We start from the raw sequence: 18421 nt of genomic DNA, 5'->3' as shown, positions 1-18421 counted from the left end.
CTAAAGATTCCATCTTTATGAAAACTTAAAGTAGACTGAGTAAAATTCGTTCCAAATGGGTTGTTTAGCTATATAAGTTTTTCATGTCATCTGAAAGAGCTGCATTTTCAAAGCAAAACGTGATTTTCAAAAATTTTCTATCGTTGCCTTCAATTTTTAAATCACGAATTGAAACTGCTCGAAGCCAACTGTCATATACCAACTGTCATTGTAGCGATTTGGAGCGATTTTTATTTTTCATTTAAAAATCGAAGGACAATAATATAAATTTTTAAAAAATCACGTTTTACTCAGAAAATTACACTCTTTTGCCTGATATATGAGAATCAGAAATCCGTGAGTAGCTAAACAACCCAATTTATTTAGAAAATATGAAGTGTATCTCGTTTGAAATGTCAGTTAGTGTTCCATGAGATGAATGTAAGAGCTAATAGAAAAATAGAAACAGTGATATAAACTAGCAGAATTTTTAGTACACAAAGAATTATTCTATTTCGTTAGTCATTTTATTCCCGTACAATTTAACTACTCTTAAATACAACTTAGCTTAGAAAAAGCAATTAGTTTGCTAAAATTTATGCCGATTAATCAAGTCCGTGTCGCAGTTACAAGCCGACTTTCACCGGATAGAGAATGGAGGCCAATTAGCATCCGAGGCCCCACTTAATTACCTTCTACTAAGCAAAATGGTAGATTACGGGCAATCAAAAAATAGATTGTGATGTTAAACTGTGAAACCATCAACCTGCGATTGACTTGGTGAGTATTAAATGGCGGTTTCTAAAACTTTCATTAAAATTGTTTTCCTACAAATACAGCGTTTCGAAATGGTTTCACCGCTTTTGTTTGCGTAGAATACGAATTTATAAAATAGAACTTACGCTAGGTACGATTAAAGTACGAGCTAAGCACTTCTGGTCGACATTCTATTAAACCTACCAATTTTCTTATAGTTCATAAGTTAATATCACGAAAATCACTGCTACTCAGTCTCACACACATAAAACATCTTCTTCGGACATATATTCTACAAACTACACACTCAGCACTCACTCACCCACGCCAAACTTTTCTTCAGCAGTTCAGAGGCGTACAGTTCACGCCCACCTCGGTACATTTACACTCCAGACACGGTCCGGACAGTTCGGAAATTATCCTACCAACCCTGTACATCCGGCCGTAGATGTTACAGCCGGCCAGCTTCAGAATGCCGACCGTGTCCTTCAGACTGTAAACCTTCGATTTCATCGTGATCTCCGCCGTGCCCTCGGAGTGGTGCTGCTTCAGTTTGTTTATGTCGACCGGGTTCACCACGTAGGTCGTGTCCGAGTTGGGAATGGTATTCGGCGGACCATCTGAAATCACCTGATAGTGCTCGACATCCGGATCCATGTAGCCAAACCGATCGATGTCGTTTTTGAACTCTGCGTCACTACCAGCGTTGCTGCTTGCGTGGAAGTTGGGCGTCAGGAAGGGTAGATCCATCAAGGACGGTCGGTACAGGACTTGCGGTCCATTGGACGCACTTTCCACCTTCAATAAAACTGTTCCATCATGTTGTTCTTCTTCGGATGGTGGTTTAACTTCGCCCAAATCTAGACTGGCTGAAGGATTGTAAGCTCCACTGATACGAGATGGAGTTGTTCGGAAAGGCGGTACGCCTTCCGGATATTCCGAGTTGTTTAGCGTGGAGTTCTTGATCGCATTATCGTGCGTCAGTTCGTCCTCACGGAACAAATAGCTGAGAACGTTCTCCAAGCTGAACATGCCGCTCGGCTCCGGCTCGGAGTTGTTCCGCAAGTGTTCTGCCATCGGCTCTGGTGCCATTGGTGGAAGCGAGAAATTTACGGTACTTTGGCCGGTTGCCGGATCGCTTTCGTCCTGTGTTGAGCTGTCAATCGTTGACAAATAGTTGGCATCGGTTGTGATCGAGATGATCTGCTTGTCATACTCCGCACTATCGACGTTGTCATTGTCCAGCAGATCATCCAGCGAGGAGTAGTTGTTCTTCGCTACCGAGTGATACACGGAGAAGAGCTTTTCTTTGTCCTCGATCAGACTGATCAGCGGTGGTGGAGGCTCCGTTCGGATAACGTCAATGAAGGGGTTCGCTGGAGTGACTGTGAAAGTGAATATTTGTAATCGAAAATCAACAAATGGAAAAGGACAAACGTGAACTCACCTCCAAACTTGAAAGTGGTGGTGTTGAACGGTAACTTGGCGACCACTGGATGGTCGTCGGTGATGTGTTCAATTGGTGACACGGTTGTCGCGTAGTAAAAGTCCTCCTTGATGTGATCCTTTGGTAAGAAACCCCCTAAAAAAATAAATGGTAAGTGAAAGTAAACAATAACAAAATTAAACCCTTACCTTCCGTTCTAGTTGGTGGTGAGAATCCACTTGCTGCGGCCAGCGGGGATACGGGTTTTTCCTCTACTCGGAACAGCGCGTGTTCGGTGCTGATCTCCACCGGTTTAGCAGCGTTGTACACTACCGGTTCGTACTTTTCCTTATGGTTCGCATAGTACACATTCTTCTCCGGATAACCGACGCCGTACTTATCGTAAACAGGAACGTACGTTCCTTCTTGGGGTGCCTCGTATTTTGCCGGAATGAACTTCTTCAATTCGTTCTTAAACAGTTCCTGCTTCGAGTGGATGTCGTACTTTGCCAGTGCATCCGTGTCCGAGTAATCATAGTCCGGATCGTTGATCGTGTCGTATTTGTTCCGAATGCCAATCTTGGCATTATACTGATTGCTCTTCGACTCCATGCCGTAGTTCTCCGTCAGTGCAGGATAGTTGAGAGATGGATCGTAACTGTACTCGTATTTTGGCGGCTTGAATGGCACTCCCGGGTGCAGTTCGTGTTCGCTAAGGATGCCGTAGGGTTCGTAGTTCTCACCAATCAAAGGATAATTCGTTGGGTTTGGTTTGTAAAAATCGTACGGAGCGGCCATTGGAATTGCAGCATCATTTTTCTTTACTGCATCGGCAGGCAGGAAAGGTATGATTTTCAAGTTCGGAAGACTCGGCGGAAGTGTTGCCTCGCCATAGTCCAAGTTGATATCCGACTCCAGTATTGAGGGAATACTGCTAGGTCGGTGGAATTCACCGATTGGAATCGGTTTCGGAGTCACCGGCCGGGACTCGGTTCGATTTTTTGCGTTCTGTTTGCCCGAATCGTTCTTCGTGGACTCGAAGATGTTCGACAGCTCCGTCAGCAGAACGGACAACAGATTGTTTTCTTTGGTAATCAGTGGCTTCGTGGTGTTCTTCTGGCTAACTGTTTTAGGCTTCGGAGTTGTGGTTATCGGCAGATCAGTAGAAGTCTGAGTAACATCCTCCGATACGGAAAGTTCGGTTTCATTGTCAGTTTTAAACTCAACTGCAGCCAAATCTGTCACCGCTGTCGTAGAAACAGCACTGGATACCTCTGTAGTAGAAGTCTCCCACTGTTCCTCCGTGTTACTAGTTGAAACTGACTCCTCTGAAAGATCGGTAGTACTGGTGTCATCTACACTAGTACCCTCTGTCGAGCTATGAGTTATCTCATCATCCATGGTCGTAGTTTCTATTTCATCTTCTTCGGTTGTTCCTATTTCCGTGTGATCGGTAAGCACTTCTTCAGTTGTGCTTTGGGCAGTCGAAGTTACCACCGTACTGTCGATTATTGTCGTTGGCAGTTTCTCGATTTCATAGCCTACAAACTTGTTGTTGGGTCGCTTCGTGATAACCGCGGTAACTGCAGGAATCACCTCCGAATTGGCTACGCTTTCTATCTTCGCATGCAGCGACTGTAGGATCGATTCCACAGCCGACTTGTCGACGAAATCATCCACCTTGATGAGTACCTCAATCGGTTTCTCAGTTGACGCCCTCTCCGTCAGCGGCGTCTGTTCCGATTTTTGCGGTCGTTCGGTCGTTGTGCTAGTGGAAGGTGACGCGGTGACTGTAGTCTTCGGAGTAGTGATAACTGGCGACGGTTTTTGATTGGCGGTGGTAGACGAAACCTCTTGTGACAGTTCTAAGTCTGTCAACGAATTCGAAACTTCCGTTAAATTTTCTTTCAGTAAAGAATCAGATTCCAGTTTATGGAACTCCGGCTCTTCATTCGTCGAATCAACCACAATTTGTGCTCTCGCGGGTGCTTTTTCGGTAACCGTCACCGTTGTCGTTGGAGTGGCAGCAGACGTAGTTGGCGCTGGTGTCGTCGTTGTCGTAGTTCGCGCTTTTGTCTTCGAAGTTTTTGGTGCTGGTGTTGTCGTCGTCGTAGTTGGCGCTCTTTTCTTCGAAGTTGTTGGTGCTGGTGTTGTTGTCGTCGTCGTAGTTGGTGCTCTTTTCTTCGAAGTTGTTGGTGCTGGTGTTGTTGTCTTCGTCGTAGTTGGTGCTTTTGTCGTCGTTGTCGTAGTTGGCGCTTGTGTCGTCGTCGTTGTTGGGGTTTGTGTCGTTGTTGTCGTTTTGGCTGTTGTCGTAGTTGATGTTGACGTCGTCGTTTTGACTCTCGTGGTCGTCGGGGCCGGAGTAGAAGTACTTTTCACCATCGTACTCACCGTCACGTTTCTCATACCATTCGATTTTAGCAACGGGGGTGGAATTGTACTTCTGGGAGGAAAATTAAAATCTGGCTTCTCAATGTAGATAGTTTGCGGTTCTTGGATTATCTCAACACGGACGGTATGCAACTCGGTTGTTTTCTCCGTGGCCGGAGCAACGTCGGTGGTGGTTGTGGTAGTCGCATTCAGTGCCGAAGCCACTGTCGTTGTTTCGGTCAATAAATCATCCGAATTACTATCGATTAACTCCAAACCAGCCTTCAAGAAGTCGAAGAAACTCTTCTCCGAAGTGCTACTAACCACCGGTGGTGGTTCGGTTACCAGGGGCTCGGTAACATTCTTTCCTTCCACCTTTGGTTCATCGGGATCAGGACCAAATAGAATTGAGAAAAAGTCAAATGATTCCTGTTCATCCTCTATTTTTCGAGCGAAAGTTTTCTGATCACCATCATGCTCTGAAATAAAAATCGAAACTTTAGTACAACAATCACGAACCTTGAAATTCACGCTTGTCTACTTACTACAGTCATACCGCACCGCACAGCACTCCCCTCTAGGGACACGTGGTGTGCAACCTTTGATAGCTGGTGCGCACTTCTTTGGGGTGCATTTCTTCGAACCCCGAATACAGTAGCAAACCTCGCAAGGATCAGGTGAACTAACACGGTCTCCTTCCGGATAGGTCTTTCCCTTAACGACGCAACCACTGTTCTTGTTGGTCTTCTGTTCCACGGTTCTAAGATAGTGTCGATTGTTGATTCTGCGAACCGGACTCGGTTGCTCGGTCGAGGTCGTTGCGTTGATCGGTGTTTTTCCCGTACAATCATATCGGATAGGACAGCAGGCCGAATCGATAAAAATCGGAGCACATCGGGGATTCGGCAAGGCACACTTTGGTTTGACGCACTTCTGCTGCCCATTGATGCAGTAGCAATACGAGCACAGAGATGATGAAGTCATGGCCGACCCAGATTTATACACCGTTCCGTTAACGATGCATGCTGAAATGAAAGTTTTCGAGTCAAATGTTAAGTTTCATGACTTCAAGAGTAAACAAACCTCCCATTTCCTCCACATCATCGTCATCGGATCTCCTTAGGTAGGAGTTAGGGTTCGATAGCCGTTCCTCGGCTGCCTTTTGATAGTAGTCCAGAAAATGGATCTTCTTTCGATCACCGCTGTTTTTGGTGGCTAAATGAAGCTTCGAGCACTGAAGGTACGGACAGCAGGCACCATTCTTGTGTACCAGTATGCATCCTCTTGGTGGGGGAATCGGTTGTTCTGGAAGCAAACGAGAAGTAGTTGTTTGTTATGTAGTTAACAAGATAGTTACTGACTATTTTAATTCGAAACTCAAACTTTTCTGATAATCAATTTTTCAACTTTCTCTTACCATCAGCACTCCGAACAATCATTTACTAAATAAAACTATTTAACCATTACGTTTCTCAATTCTGTGTGTTAGATACTTTCCCGACTTTGTTTAGATCGGGCACATTCGAACTTTGTTTCAGATCGAGTACATTCGGATGTTTTTCGGTACCGTCACTTCACTGCAAATATTCTGGTGGATTTCAACACAGTGACCGACTTAGTTGAGCATCGATAAACTAATTTGTATGGTAGACCTTCCTTCTCTTCCACTCCGGAGGAGTATCAAACCACCATAGAAATTTGTTGGTTCCATTCACTTGATTAGTTCTCGAGTTGTGAAAAAAATTTAGTTTCATTTGTATGAACCCTCTCTTCTAGAAGAGGGAGGGTTGTCGAACCACCATGAAAATTTTTCTTGCTCTCAAAAACTTCAACATATCAAATTTGGTTCCATTTACTTGATGATTTCTCGAAATGTGCAAAAATTTGTGTTTCATTTGTAGGAAATCCCTCTCTTCCAGAAGAAGGAAGGGTGTCAAACTATTATGAACATATTTGTTACCCCTAAAAGCATTCATCTGCCATGTTGGGTTGCATTTGCTTGATTGGTTCTCGAGCTCTGCGAAATTTGTGTTTCATTTGTATGGGACTCCTCACTTACAGAAGAGGGAGGTGTCTCGAACTATCTTAGTCACATTTCAGTGCAGTAGTTTCCAAGCCTATATGGATCAGACAGACAGAGCTGCATTTTTATATGTTTAGATATTTCGAAAACGGTCCCATCTAGAAAGTTAATTACCATGAGCTTTATGATATGAAATTTACACAAAAATCATATTACATCACTGGAATATAATTTTTCTTGAAAGAAAAATAACAGAATGTTTAAGAACTTAACATTTCTACCAAACTCTTTAATGTTCAAGACAAAAATTTGATGTTTGTTTTTATAAGAATGTTTGAATTTTTTAACTGACTGCTCTCTTAGCCAAGAGTTATTCAAAATAACCAGAACTGCCGAAGTTGACTAACACAGAAAACTCACTAATTCAATAGTTGTGTGCATATGTTTACTCTAGCAGTTATACAAAGCTTGGTCCCGAAACGCTAAGTTATGCTTGTTCATTGAACCAATCAAAATTTACTCAAGTTAGTAGATTATCAATGTTTTCCTAAATTCGTCATCTGTTGAGGCTAAAATTACAGCGATTATTATACCATAACACTGTTTATAGCAATGCTGCCGAACGCGACTCACAGTGAAAGAGCTCTAAAACCAATGCTCCTATCAGTAGGCAACCGAACAAAACACATATGTACACTTTTCGACTCACCCGGGCAAACCTTCAGCGCACAAATTAACGTTTTACTCTGGCACTTGCACATCAGACAGGGTTCCATCGTCGGCACAATCGAGCCCTCCATAAAGTGGGTCCCATTATAATAACAGCTAGACTCTGAAAGTAAAAAAAAAGAAACGAAAGAAACTATGTTACTACATTCATGAATGGATTGGGGTGACAAACTTGCAAGAGCCGCAGACAGTCGCATCGGAATGCAAATGTTCCCTGGCTCGTCAATCAACGAATCGAACGTTTCCTCTGTTCCGTGCGCGCGGCTTGTCACGGTTAGCGTTCGGAAGAGTAAAAAAACCGTTTGTTGCCATACACGCCACTCGGAACGCGGAACCACCACGAAAAAAACGAACGCCGACACAGACCTGCACATCGATCGATCTTACGAGGTGCGCTCACGATGATGACTATCGATCGTCATAAATTTCAGCGCTATTATATTGGCTGTCATTCTTGACCCACTAACATAGTTCAGTGTTTAAGCCAGGGGGAACGCAGAGTTCACATCCTACCGCCCGAACGGTCACTGCACCGAGCCCAAAGCCGAAATTGCGACCGGTAAGTGATCTTCGCACAGGCACAAGGGGCCACCACAATAGCCAAGGAAATGATGATAAACAACCTCACCATAAGTACTACTCTTGCGGTGGTAATATGAGCTACACGCATGCTGGGGAACTCGAAAATAAGCGTGAAAAGGAAACTCGAGAATGTGTTCCCCTCCTGGGGTGCCTTCCTGGTAGGGTAGAAATATCATCCTAGATCATCGCTCATTATTATTTCTTATATATTTTCTTTCATTCCCTGTGCGAAATGAATGCCAAGTTTGACCTGATCGCAATGTTTTTTTAAACTACATTCTTAATCACACAACATTAGTTGAAACAGTGAACAGAACAGTCTCCGAAGACAGTCAAGCACCTGCGGGCGTAAATCGATTAAAGCGTGCTAATAGATCGTCAAACGCTCATTATTCTCGCACGTCAATTGGCTGCTGGTTGCCCCGAAGTGATCGCTCAGTCCAATGGTACGGCGTTCGGCTAAAGTACCGGCAGAAGCAGACGGACAGCCGTAGCAATCAACACATCAACAAAAGGCTCTTCTATTTCATTAGCCTTTCAAAACGGTGATCATTCCCTCCCCCGGGCGCGTCAGCCGCCGACGGACGCCTCCAGCCAGACCCACACTCCGTTCTTCGGCTGAATTGGGAGAAACCAACAAAAGGCTCCCGTTGCGACTGATTGATGAAACGCGAGGCTAATTCAAAACAAATTCTCGCGCAAAAAAAGAACCAGCGAATCGAACGAGCGGAAGAAAACAAACAACAAACGAATTTCAGACTCTTGTGACTGAATTCCTCCTGTCTAAGTACCGCTTGGAGTTGCTGCTGAAAGTGAATGAAGTGGACAGCTGTTGGCTGTTGTTGTACATAAAAAAAATTTCCTTTCCAAGAAGCTTATGTCGAGCCGCCGAGAGTACGGTTCAAGTCGCGTGCATGCAACTGTGCGATCTTGTGGCTGCTGGTGGCCACTCTCGCTTCCTTTCCCATTCTAACCACGATCGCGAAACGAGAAGGGGACCCTCGGAGCTCAACTAGTTAGTACTTCAGAGCGCTCTAGTGTCTCGCCGATTTGGTGGAAGCCAACCGAAAATAAAAGTAGGACATGTGTGTGAGGCGACCGAATGCAAATTTTCTGCCCTCCCGCTTCTCTACCTGATTGTTGGATTGCGTTCGCGTCAAGTGGGCAGCTGTTGACGTCACTTGACCTCGAATTGTGTTCATTAGCGTTCCCCTGCTGGCCAACGACGTTTCGGTATTTTACTTTCGCTTGGATTATGCGAGGTTGGTTCATTGACCGGGTGAAAATACGGCATTGTGAGGACACAGCCCACGGTTTTGCGGGTTCGTTGGCAGTCGAGAAATTATGGTAATTGTTCCAAGCAGCTGATAAATGGAATCAATGAACGGAACGGAAACGGATCACTAAAAATCGCGATGTCTAATTTTTTCAAATAAGTATTTAAAACTTCAAGAGTTTCACTCGGGAAGTTGATTCTCCAATTTTTATTGAATTTGAGTAAGTTTACAAGTTGTTATTGTCATTTGCAATTTAGGTCAAAATTGTTTTTAAACAGACATAGCTTTAAAAATATTGCATCGAATTTGATGAAATTTTCACAGCAGATGCATCCTGAGTTGTAGTTTACGAAAATAATTTTTTTGGAGAAAAAAATATATTTTGTCAATAGTAACTATTTAAAACAATATGTTGAAAATCTATGTTCTGGGGCACTGAAAAATCAGAAAAAAATCACAAGTATTTTTAACGAAATTTCGAAACTGCCCTGAAAATTTCGCGGTGGTGATATTTTTTGATCAAAAGATATGGGCCTTCAAAGTTGGTGCCAAGCGCATTTTCAAGCGAGAAGCGAGTGAGCAGTACTACTATTGACAATCCCAGTTTCAGTTATATGCAAAAAGTCTGTAAGGTTTGTAAAATTAGTTTAATAGAAATGATTTTTAGTCGCCAAATAGTCAAAGTATGCTTAGTCTGTTACCCAACTTAATGATGAAGACAGTATATTGTATGCCCCTTACAATCAGTGCTCTGATCAATCCTTTTTTCTACCGAACACAAAAATAACAGTCATTCTATTTCATCTTATCCGTTTTGTGCAGCGTTGCCAGGTATCCAGATTTAGCTGGATTATCCAGATTTTTGAACATGTATCCAGGTAAACAGCTTTGATGTCCAATTATCCAGATTTTTCATGGATGATCCAGATTTTATCCCGATTTTATTTTCTCTGTTCCGCAAAAAGGTCATCACTTATATTTTGGCGCGAAATTTTGCAATTTTGTCATCTCAAATTTTGCGTACCCCAAGACTTTTATCCGAAAAATTAACCTTTCACCCCACGAAATGACTGCCAGATTTTTTCCAGATTTTTATTTTGCCTTTTCCAGATTTAAAAAAAAATGACCTGGCAACGCTGGTTTTGTGCGAGACTTCGTACACCGTTCGTCTCTCCGAGCTATCGCGTTCAATTTCGTTTTCCGATTGCAAAATAAAACGAACGGGCATTACGATCATCTCTTTTCCTCTCTAGTGTAGAATCCTCGCAATCCTGTTCGCACTACTTTATGACGATTTTTTCGCATTTTCCTTTTGTTCAATATCCATTGATTTTTAGTGGCAATTAACGACCGGAAAAAAATTCATTTGACCGGCAGTCGCTGTATGCTTCTGATGCGTATATTCTGTTACAGCGTTTTGGTGGCTGGAGACGCTTGTTTTTGTTGTTGTTGTTGTTAATGTTTAGCGATTATGGAAAAGTAAGGTGTTGAAGCTGTTTGATTAATTCTTCATACATCTCTCAAAGCATTCATGGAAATCAAAGCATCGCGTTTGGACATGAGTAGTGTAGTTACATCTGCCAACGCGGCTAGCACTTTATGTTGCGCAGCTCGCGTCGCGGCGGTGCACAGTGGGGCGGCTCCATACAAATGCTGACCAAGCGAAAAAATATCTTCAAATCATGGAAAATAATGGTTTTTATTAGTGATGGGAAATATCGCCCAAAACGGACATCGATAACAATCGATAATTCCGGGGCTTATATCGATATTATCGATAAGTATCGATAATTTGACAGCTAACGTTTGCGGTAAAAAAAAAGTTTTCAGATGGTGATGAAAAAAAAACTATGACAGATAGTTGAGTTGGATAAATTCCCCATGGAAGGTTACCATGTTAGCTTCCTCACAAAAAAATATTACGTCCTTGCGTGCAGTCTTCCGGCAGTTAACCGGAACATTCGCCATGGCGGACGAAAACATGCGTGTAGCCATGTTTTTAAGCTCTTTCTTCGTTTTTTTTTTTATTAATTCCTCCTCCGTTTTCGCGACAACATTTTTGGAATAGATCTTGCGCTTCGCGTTTGCCCAGAAATTCTCGATGGGAAGCAGGTGGGGGACAATAGGCAGATTCGCCGACTTCGGTACCACATCCTCCAACGATCGCTTCGAGTAGTTGATCGACGTCAAATCTTGCCAGGACACCGTATCTTCGCGCTTATGGTATTTCCTGATGAACGACGCAACTTCTGTCAGGCACTTCGTACTAGAAATTTCCCCGTTCACGGCCAGCCCGGAGCGAAAGAAGAGCAACTTTGACATCCCTTTCTCGCTGATTGTCAGCCACAACCGCACCTTCTTGGGGAACTTGGTCTGTAAAAAAAACTTTACCTCGGTGCTCACTTCCTTCGTGGGGGAGGTAAAATACGAAGAGCCCTGCTAGTCGTTGCCATCCAGGGTGAGATAGGTCTAGTCGTCCAATACCACTGCCGCGTCGCGATTCGCCGGGAAAATCGACTTGACCATCTTATCCAACCGCTGTCGCTGCGTCATTGCCTGCAGCTCCGAGACCAGTGGACGGGACTGCCGCTTCCTGCATGTATGTCCACGTCTCCAGATGCTTTTTCACTGTTTTAGAGCATGCACCAACCTCTCGGCCAAGTGCACGCTGCGATTTAGCCACTTTTCCCTCGGTCTTCCTCTTCAGCACCGTTTGAAGCTTCTTGTCGCTCAGGGTCGTTGGCCGTCCGGAACCGGGCTTTCTTTCGATGCTCTGATCGTTGTCCAATAGTGTCAAGATGTTGTAGATGCCAGAACCGGCATACCCGGCGTCCACAAAGTGCCGCACGATGTCCGTTTTTGACGCGGCGGGGTACCATTCTATGAACGCGCACACTTCTGAACGGAGTAGCTTCACTTTTTTCGCCATCACAGTTAGAGTTTGACTGATAGAGCTGTCAAATTTTTTTCGCTAACTCATGGGTTACTATGAGTGATGATGCATGAGTAGTTTCGTCAGTGCTATTAAAGGTAAACCCATGAAATATTGGCAATTTTTGCCTATTTTTTTACCGCAAACGTTATTCGACAAATGCAATTTTGCTATATAAATTTGTTAAAAACAGAAACAGTGAGGGCCCAAACAGAATGGATACGTTTGCGTTGCGTTGACGTCAATGTGACAGTGAATGTATGAGCTAACTGTCAAATTGCCGCAAACGCATCCGCAACGTATCCATTGTGTTAAGGCCTTGAATGACAAATCTTACGATACTACAAATGAAAATTCAAACAACCGGACGAGTTAAACAGTTTGTTTTGGAAAGTCTTCGGGTTTTACGCCGGGAGTGCTTTCTACGGAGTAGTTTCAAGCCGAAGTTCACTTTGAAGGTTGTATAATAAGGGAAATAATTGAAGCAGGCAAAATTCTGTCAATTTTTAAACGTCCAAAACTTCACGAAAAATGAATCAATTCTGACAAAACAGGTTTCATTTTACTGGAAAACTGCCCTAGTTTCCCAGTATTACTAGAAAACTGGACGTGACCAAGGATCACTGGAAATTTTTCGGATTTCCGGAGTGTGTGCCAAAGTGTACATTTTTGCAACGCGTAGAACTTTTTCTGACATTTCGTTTCACTTAGGTTTATATGTTGTCAATAAATCAGAATTTGTTTCGGGTTCATTGGTAGCCAAAGATTGAAAATTCGCCAAGGAATCATTGAGGTATGAATTTATTAAGTATGGGTGTTGATTTTGGCGGTTTTTTTCTGTTGGGTACTAGTTTTCTTTGAGCTTGCAGCACTCTAGCAGAATTCAATCGAACATTGTGGGTGTGTAGGTCTTATTAAACCAAGCAACTTTGCGAATTTGCGTTTGAAAATTTATCTGGATTAACATTTAAAAAGGTCAGATTATTTTAACGCGGATTTTCTCTGAAAGGTTATTTATGCAAATTTTCAAATTAACGTGGTTTTTTACGCGAATTTTTGAATTAAAGCGGCTTATCAAGAATAACATGTTTTTTTTCACGAGGCATGTAACCCCCGCGTAAGAAAACCTAACTGTATTTGAACCTTTTTCTTATGAATCAATATATCTTTGTAAAAATTATCTGAACTTTCCTTCAAAAATATAAAAAAGGGGTTAAAGATCCTACTCTGAAAAAAATATTATTTTAAAAACAAAAAATGATTTTAGAAAATATCGGTGATCTCAGATTTTTTTTAAATGAAGTATTTCAGATAGACAATTTAGTTGCCTAAAACGTTCTATGCGTTGCAAAAATGTACACTTTGACACACACTCTTGAAATCCGAAACACTTTCGGTGTAGGTTGGTCACACCAAGTTCCCAAGTAATACTAATATAATACTGTTTTCCAGTGAAATGAAACCGGTTATCAAAATTGATTCATTTTTCGTAAAGTTCTGGCCATTTAAACTTAGAGAGAATTTTATTTATCCTAATTATTTTGTCTATCCCATGTATAAATCAAGATACTTTTTTGGCGCAACAATTTCGTTGATTTGGATTTTTAGTGGAACTAAACATTGTTTGTTGGGTAACGGATACTTTAAACTTAAACAATTCCAAGTTAAACTAAACAATTACCAGAGAATTGCCAATAGACTGCCGCTATGCATGTCCATCATATTATAAGAGTTGGCAAGCCAAAGAAAATGCATTTTATTACAATTTCGTATCATTGCTTTTGATGAGATGGTGCAAAAAGTTTGGATATTTTTTTTAAAGTTCTCCAGTGCTGAGTTGTCGAATTCACCTGTTCTTAGGAAACTAAAAACTATAAATACCTTTTCAGTCACCATTATTTCTCAGAAACTCAGTGACACCCTGGGCGAACCTTTACACCACCCCCAACAATGCTAAATCTTGTCGAATAGCAGCACCCAACAAATACCTAGCGGCAAAAGCAACTTCTGGGGTAGGGTAGGTTCTTTTGGGTCTCCTCCAGTAACCAGCCGCACTGACTTGTGCTCACCCTTATAATATCGATAATTATCGTTAACCTCAAAAAATTAACGATAATATCGATGACCTGCATTTATCGATATTATCGATAAGTATCGATAAGTTTCCCATCACTAGTTTTTATATAATTTTGGGACGCTGAGTCCGAATTTGATATTATTTTTGCATGAAAATGCGTATTTTTGACGCCAGGGAAAATTTCATGTTTTTTTTTTATATATGTATTATATAAGGAAAATTTTACGTCGGTTTCAATCTTTTGGAAAATAAAATGCATGATGCTTGAAAGACTTTCATATGCCATAAAAAACATAAAATATTAATCAGTTATTAAGAAAAAGAAAAAAAATTGAAAAATATGCGTCGTGTTGAAAATCACTTATGACTTGTTTTTTTTTTTTCAAAGTGACTATTGATTCTTTTTATCGCATTCGCATTTTTTTCCATTTACATTTTTTTCCATTCACTTTCACCTTCATCTTCATTTTTGTGTTCATTTTCAATACAGTTTTAATATCTTCAAGAAGGGTTTTCTAAATGCAGTTTCTAACGTCAAAATAATTATTCACTATTTGCTGTAGAAATTAGCAGGCGATGTATTATGTCATGGTTTATGTTTACACGATTGTTTTTACATGTGACTGGTATGATATAAACTTAAAACATGATTTTGGTAATCAGTGCTGGTGATCCAAAACATAAACAATGACTAGTTTTTGATACTTCGTTAATTATCGAAATATAGATCAGTTAAACTTGTAAATATGCAAATAGTGTGATTAATTATACTGAAACTTGTTTGAAAACGTTGTTATTATCAGACTAATATTAGCCATTTGTTATTATGTAGAAGGTTTGCAGTGTGCGATTCAAATTTACATTTTTGAAATCCGACATGTGCCGAACACTCGTTTCTCTTCGAAAGAAAGGTACTCTGCGCAACTCTGCGCGAGATCGGACTAGATGCATTTTAAGGCATTTTTTTTTCAAGCTATCTTTTAAAACTAGTGCCAATAGTGTCAAACCCTGCCGTCTAAACATTAAACGCTGTTTTATGCAAAAAATACGTAATTTTTTGATTCCGTCAATTTATACATATATACATTATCCAATGATGAGGATTATACATTATCCAATGATGAGGATTTGTTCTCCACTATTTTATAAACAACTTTTACTTAGACGTCATCAAGATTCAAGTTACTCTTGGGGCTCCAGCAAATTTCGCAACATTGCATTTTTTTCAAAAAAACCGCTAAAAAACGCTGACTCTTTGAAAAATCATAGAAAATTCAAATTTTGTCGTAATGCTCTAAAAATTTGGATCCTGTCACTTCAATAGTATACAACTATAGGAAAAATATAATTGAAATGAAATTCACATTTTCAATTTTGAGTCGATGGCCAGCGATTCCCCACTGTGCGGTGGTGTACTTTGTCCGAAGCTAATTTAGATTTTCGCATCGCTAAGTACAGGTCGGACTCGATTATATATAGTCTCCGATTTTTTTCCAGTATTTATAATCGAATTTTATGTATAATCGAATCAGAGAAAAAATGTATTTTATTCATTTTACATGAATGTTTTATTATTTTCGAATAAATAGGAAGAATTTTATTTTTGACTCATCCCCCTAAAAATCAGCAAACACAGTTCTTATGAAAATTATACATATATCTTGTAGTTATTCCTGGTGTAATTGCTGTCAAATGGAAAGAAAAAGTTAGATCAGTATATAATGATTTGTCAACTCGTTTGTTTTTAATTTCTCAAATTTCTGAAAATTTTCAAATTATTCGTTTGTTTCTAAATTTTTTTAATATATTTTTTTTTATTTTTGAAATTATTTTTATTAAGGTATTTCAATTTCTTTTAATTTTTAAATTCTTAAAAAAATCAAAATTTTTAATTGTTTTTAATTATTTTTTATTTTTTTTCCTTTCTATCAAGCGTAACGTATTTTCTGGATGTTCTCTTACGAAATGTTCGCTCTAGATCACATTTGAAATTAAAAAAAAAAAATTGCTACTATACATACTGCCGTTCTTATGCACGCTGGGACAACTATGCTTGGAACGGCAGTATAATCGAGTTTGAAATTATATATATTGCGCACTTCCCACAAAAATGGACTGCACAGTTTGAAAGTGCAACAATAAAGAAGTGTGCATCAAAGTGCTCATTGACACTTATGAATTCGTTTTCGCGAAGGTCTACACTGTTCCCGGAGTTACAGGGTAAAAAGTGTAACACGAGTGTAGCTACACCGCAAAAACGAATTTACCATCACTCACCATACTTTTTGACAGCTGTGTTACTCAATCTTTTCTGGCAACAACAATGCACGGATTCAACTGTGCTTGAAGAAGTGAGCTGAAAATCCAGTAGTCAAAGCAATAAGCAATAATAGAATCATATACATAAAATCGAGTCGATATATAACCGAGTCTCTATATAAACGAATCAAACCTTTACATCATCGGCCTAACAAATAGATACTTTTGAATTTGATAGTTATCAGGAGGCAAATTTTTCAAGTCAATTTGTATGCGGGAAATTCTTTTTCGTTATACATTAATAGTGTTCTCCATACATTGTTGATGATCCTCTTCATGCATCAAACATCAATTTTGAAGTCCGCCTGCTTCGCCTTCGCCTTAATCCGCTCCTGGGTACCAGAAACAACTAACAATTCACAACTAAAATTGAACTAGTTTCAACAATTTAATTTAGGTGGCCTCTAATGTTTCTGCTGATTTGCAATCTACCTTTATTTAATTTTTTGCATCTAAAAAAACACAGTTTGTAAGACGGTTATCAACCAATACATCACAAAACTATCAACTCAATTGTAGAACGTGGTTTGTCAGGGCATAAGGATTGACATTTTCCACTATTTATGCATAACGAATCAGAAAAAATATTGACTGGAAAATTAGCCTGCTGATAACTATGGATATAAAAAGAATAGAGTATATATCGGCCTATCTGTTGGGCCAATGATAGGTATAAGCGAAGCTAAAATCTGAATAAGCTTCGGAAAAATTTAAATTACAGCCGCGCGCAACGCAACATATGGTATAATGCTAGCCGCGTTGGCAGAAGTAAAAACACTACTTGTGCCTGTCGGCGCTTTGCGACGTATAACTACGACAGACTTCAGCATTTCGCATGAAGAAATATTCAAACTATATCTCCACCTCATTTGTCCTCAAGCAATAATCGCTAAACATCAACAACAACAACAAACTTCTCCACCAAAAAATAACGTGCATCTGTAAGCAGTGCCCCAATCCCATCCGATACAGCGAAAAAGCATTCATCGACCGTTTTTTGACCGTTCAGACAGCCAGTTAAGAAGCAGTCAAGAACGAGAGAAACGAAAATAAAGATTGTAAATGATCGAGCGAGAGAGTTTTAAAATCGGCTTCTCCGAAACTGCGGTCGCTATCGTTAGGAAAAAAATCGTCACACGAGAGAAAGAGAAAAACTTTTTTTCGTTCAACCGATCGTTTCTGCCGTTCAATTCAAACGAAAAAAGCATGTGCATTCATCCCATCATCGCAGTCACAATCAAATTTCGATCCCTTCTCAAGCACTGCTTACAACTCGCAAGCCTATCTACACATTTTACTAAAAATATTGCAAAATTTAGTTAGGGGACAACCGTACAGAACGCATCAGCGGGTTAAGATCGCCCGTGCTATTACTTTTAGCCATTATGGTGCACTTTTAGGTATGAGAACTGAAGAAAACTTGGTTTAGGAGCATTTCTCGCTTGAAAAATGCGTTGCGGCACTTACTTTGAATGCCCATATCTTTTGATCAAAAAATATCACCACCGCGAAATTTTCAGGGCAGTTTCGAAATTTCGTCAAAAATACTTGTGATTTTTTTCAGATTTTGAAGTGCCCCAGAACATAGATTTTCAACATATTGTTTTAAATAGTTACTATTGAAAAAATATTTTTTTCTTCAAAAAAATATTTTCGTAAACTACAACTCAGGATGCATCTGCTGTGAAAATTTCATCAAATTCGATGCAATATTTTAAAAGCTATGTCTGTTTAAAAACAATTTTGACCTAAATTTCAAATGACAATAACAACTTGTAAATTTACTCAAATTCAATCAAAATTGGAAAATCAACTTCCCGAGTGAAACTCTTGAAGTTTTTAATACTTATTTGAAAAAATTAGACATCGCGATTTTTAGTGATCCGTTTCACGAATTCTGACCCATTGCTAAAATTTCCACTTTTTCAGAAATTATTTCACCTCTGGTGAC

General features: G+C 40.2%; 1 protein-coding gene across 1 annotated transcript in view; it reads right to left on the bottom strand.

Annotated features, from left to right (window-relative positions):
• Nucleotides 1-484: 484 nt before the first annotated feature.
• The window catches only part of LOC129731873 (uncharacterized), a 52136-nt gene continuing 34199 nt past the window's right edge, over nt 485-18421 (bottom strand). The window contains exons 2-7 of the mRNA XM_055692233.1: nt 7264-7386; nt 5615-5836; nt 5077-5556; nt 2371-5010; nt 2183-2317; nt 485-2120 (exon numbers count right to left, since the gene is read on the bottom strand). Coding sequence (XP_055548208.1) covers nt 1075-2120; nt 2183-2317; nt 2371-5010; nt 5077-5556; nt 5615-5836; nt 7264-7386 — 4646 coding nt within the window. The 3' untranslated portion in view covers nt 485-1074. The remainder of the gene's footprint in view (nt 2121-2182; nt 2318-2370; nt 5011-5076; nt 5557-5614; nt 5837-7263; nt 7387-18421) is intronic.

The sequence above is a fragment of the Wyeomyia smithii genome, chromosome 3 (assembly GCF_029784165.1).
Source record: "Wyeomyia smithii strain HCP4-BCI-WySm-NY-G18 chromosome 3, ASM2978416v1, whole genome shotgun sequence".
NCBI lineage: Eukaryota > Metazoa > Arthropoda > Insecta > Diptera > Culicidae > Wyeomyia > Wyeomyia smithii.
This window is presented reverse-complemented; position numbering and strand designations above follow the sequence as displayed.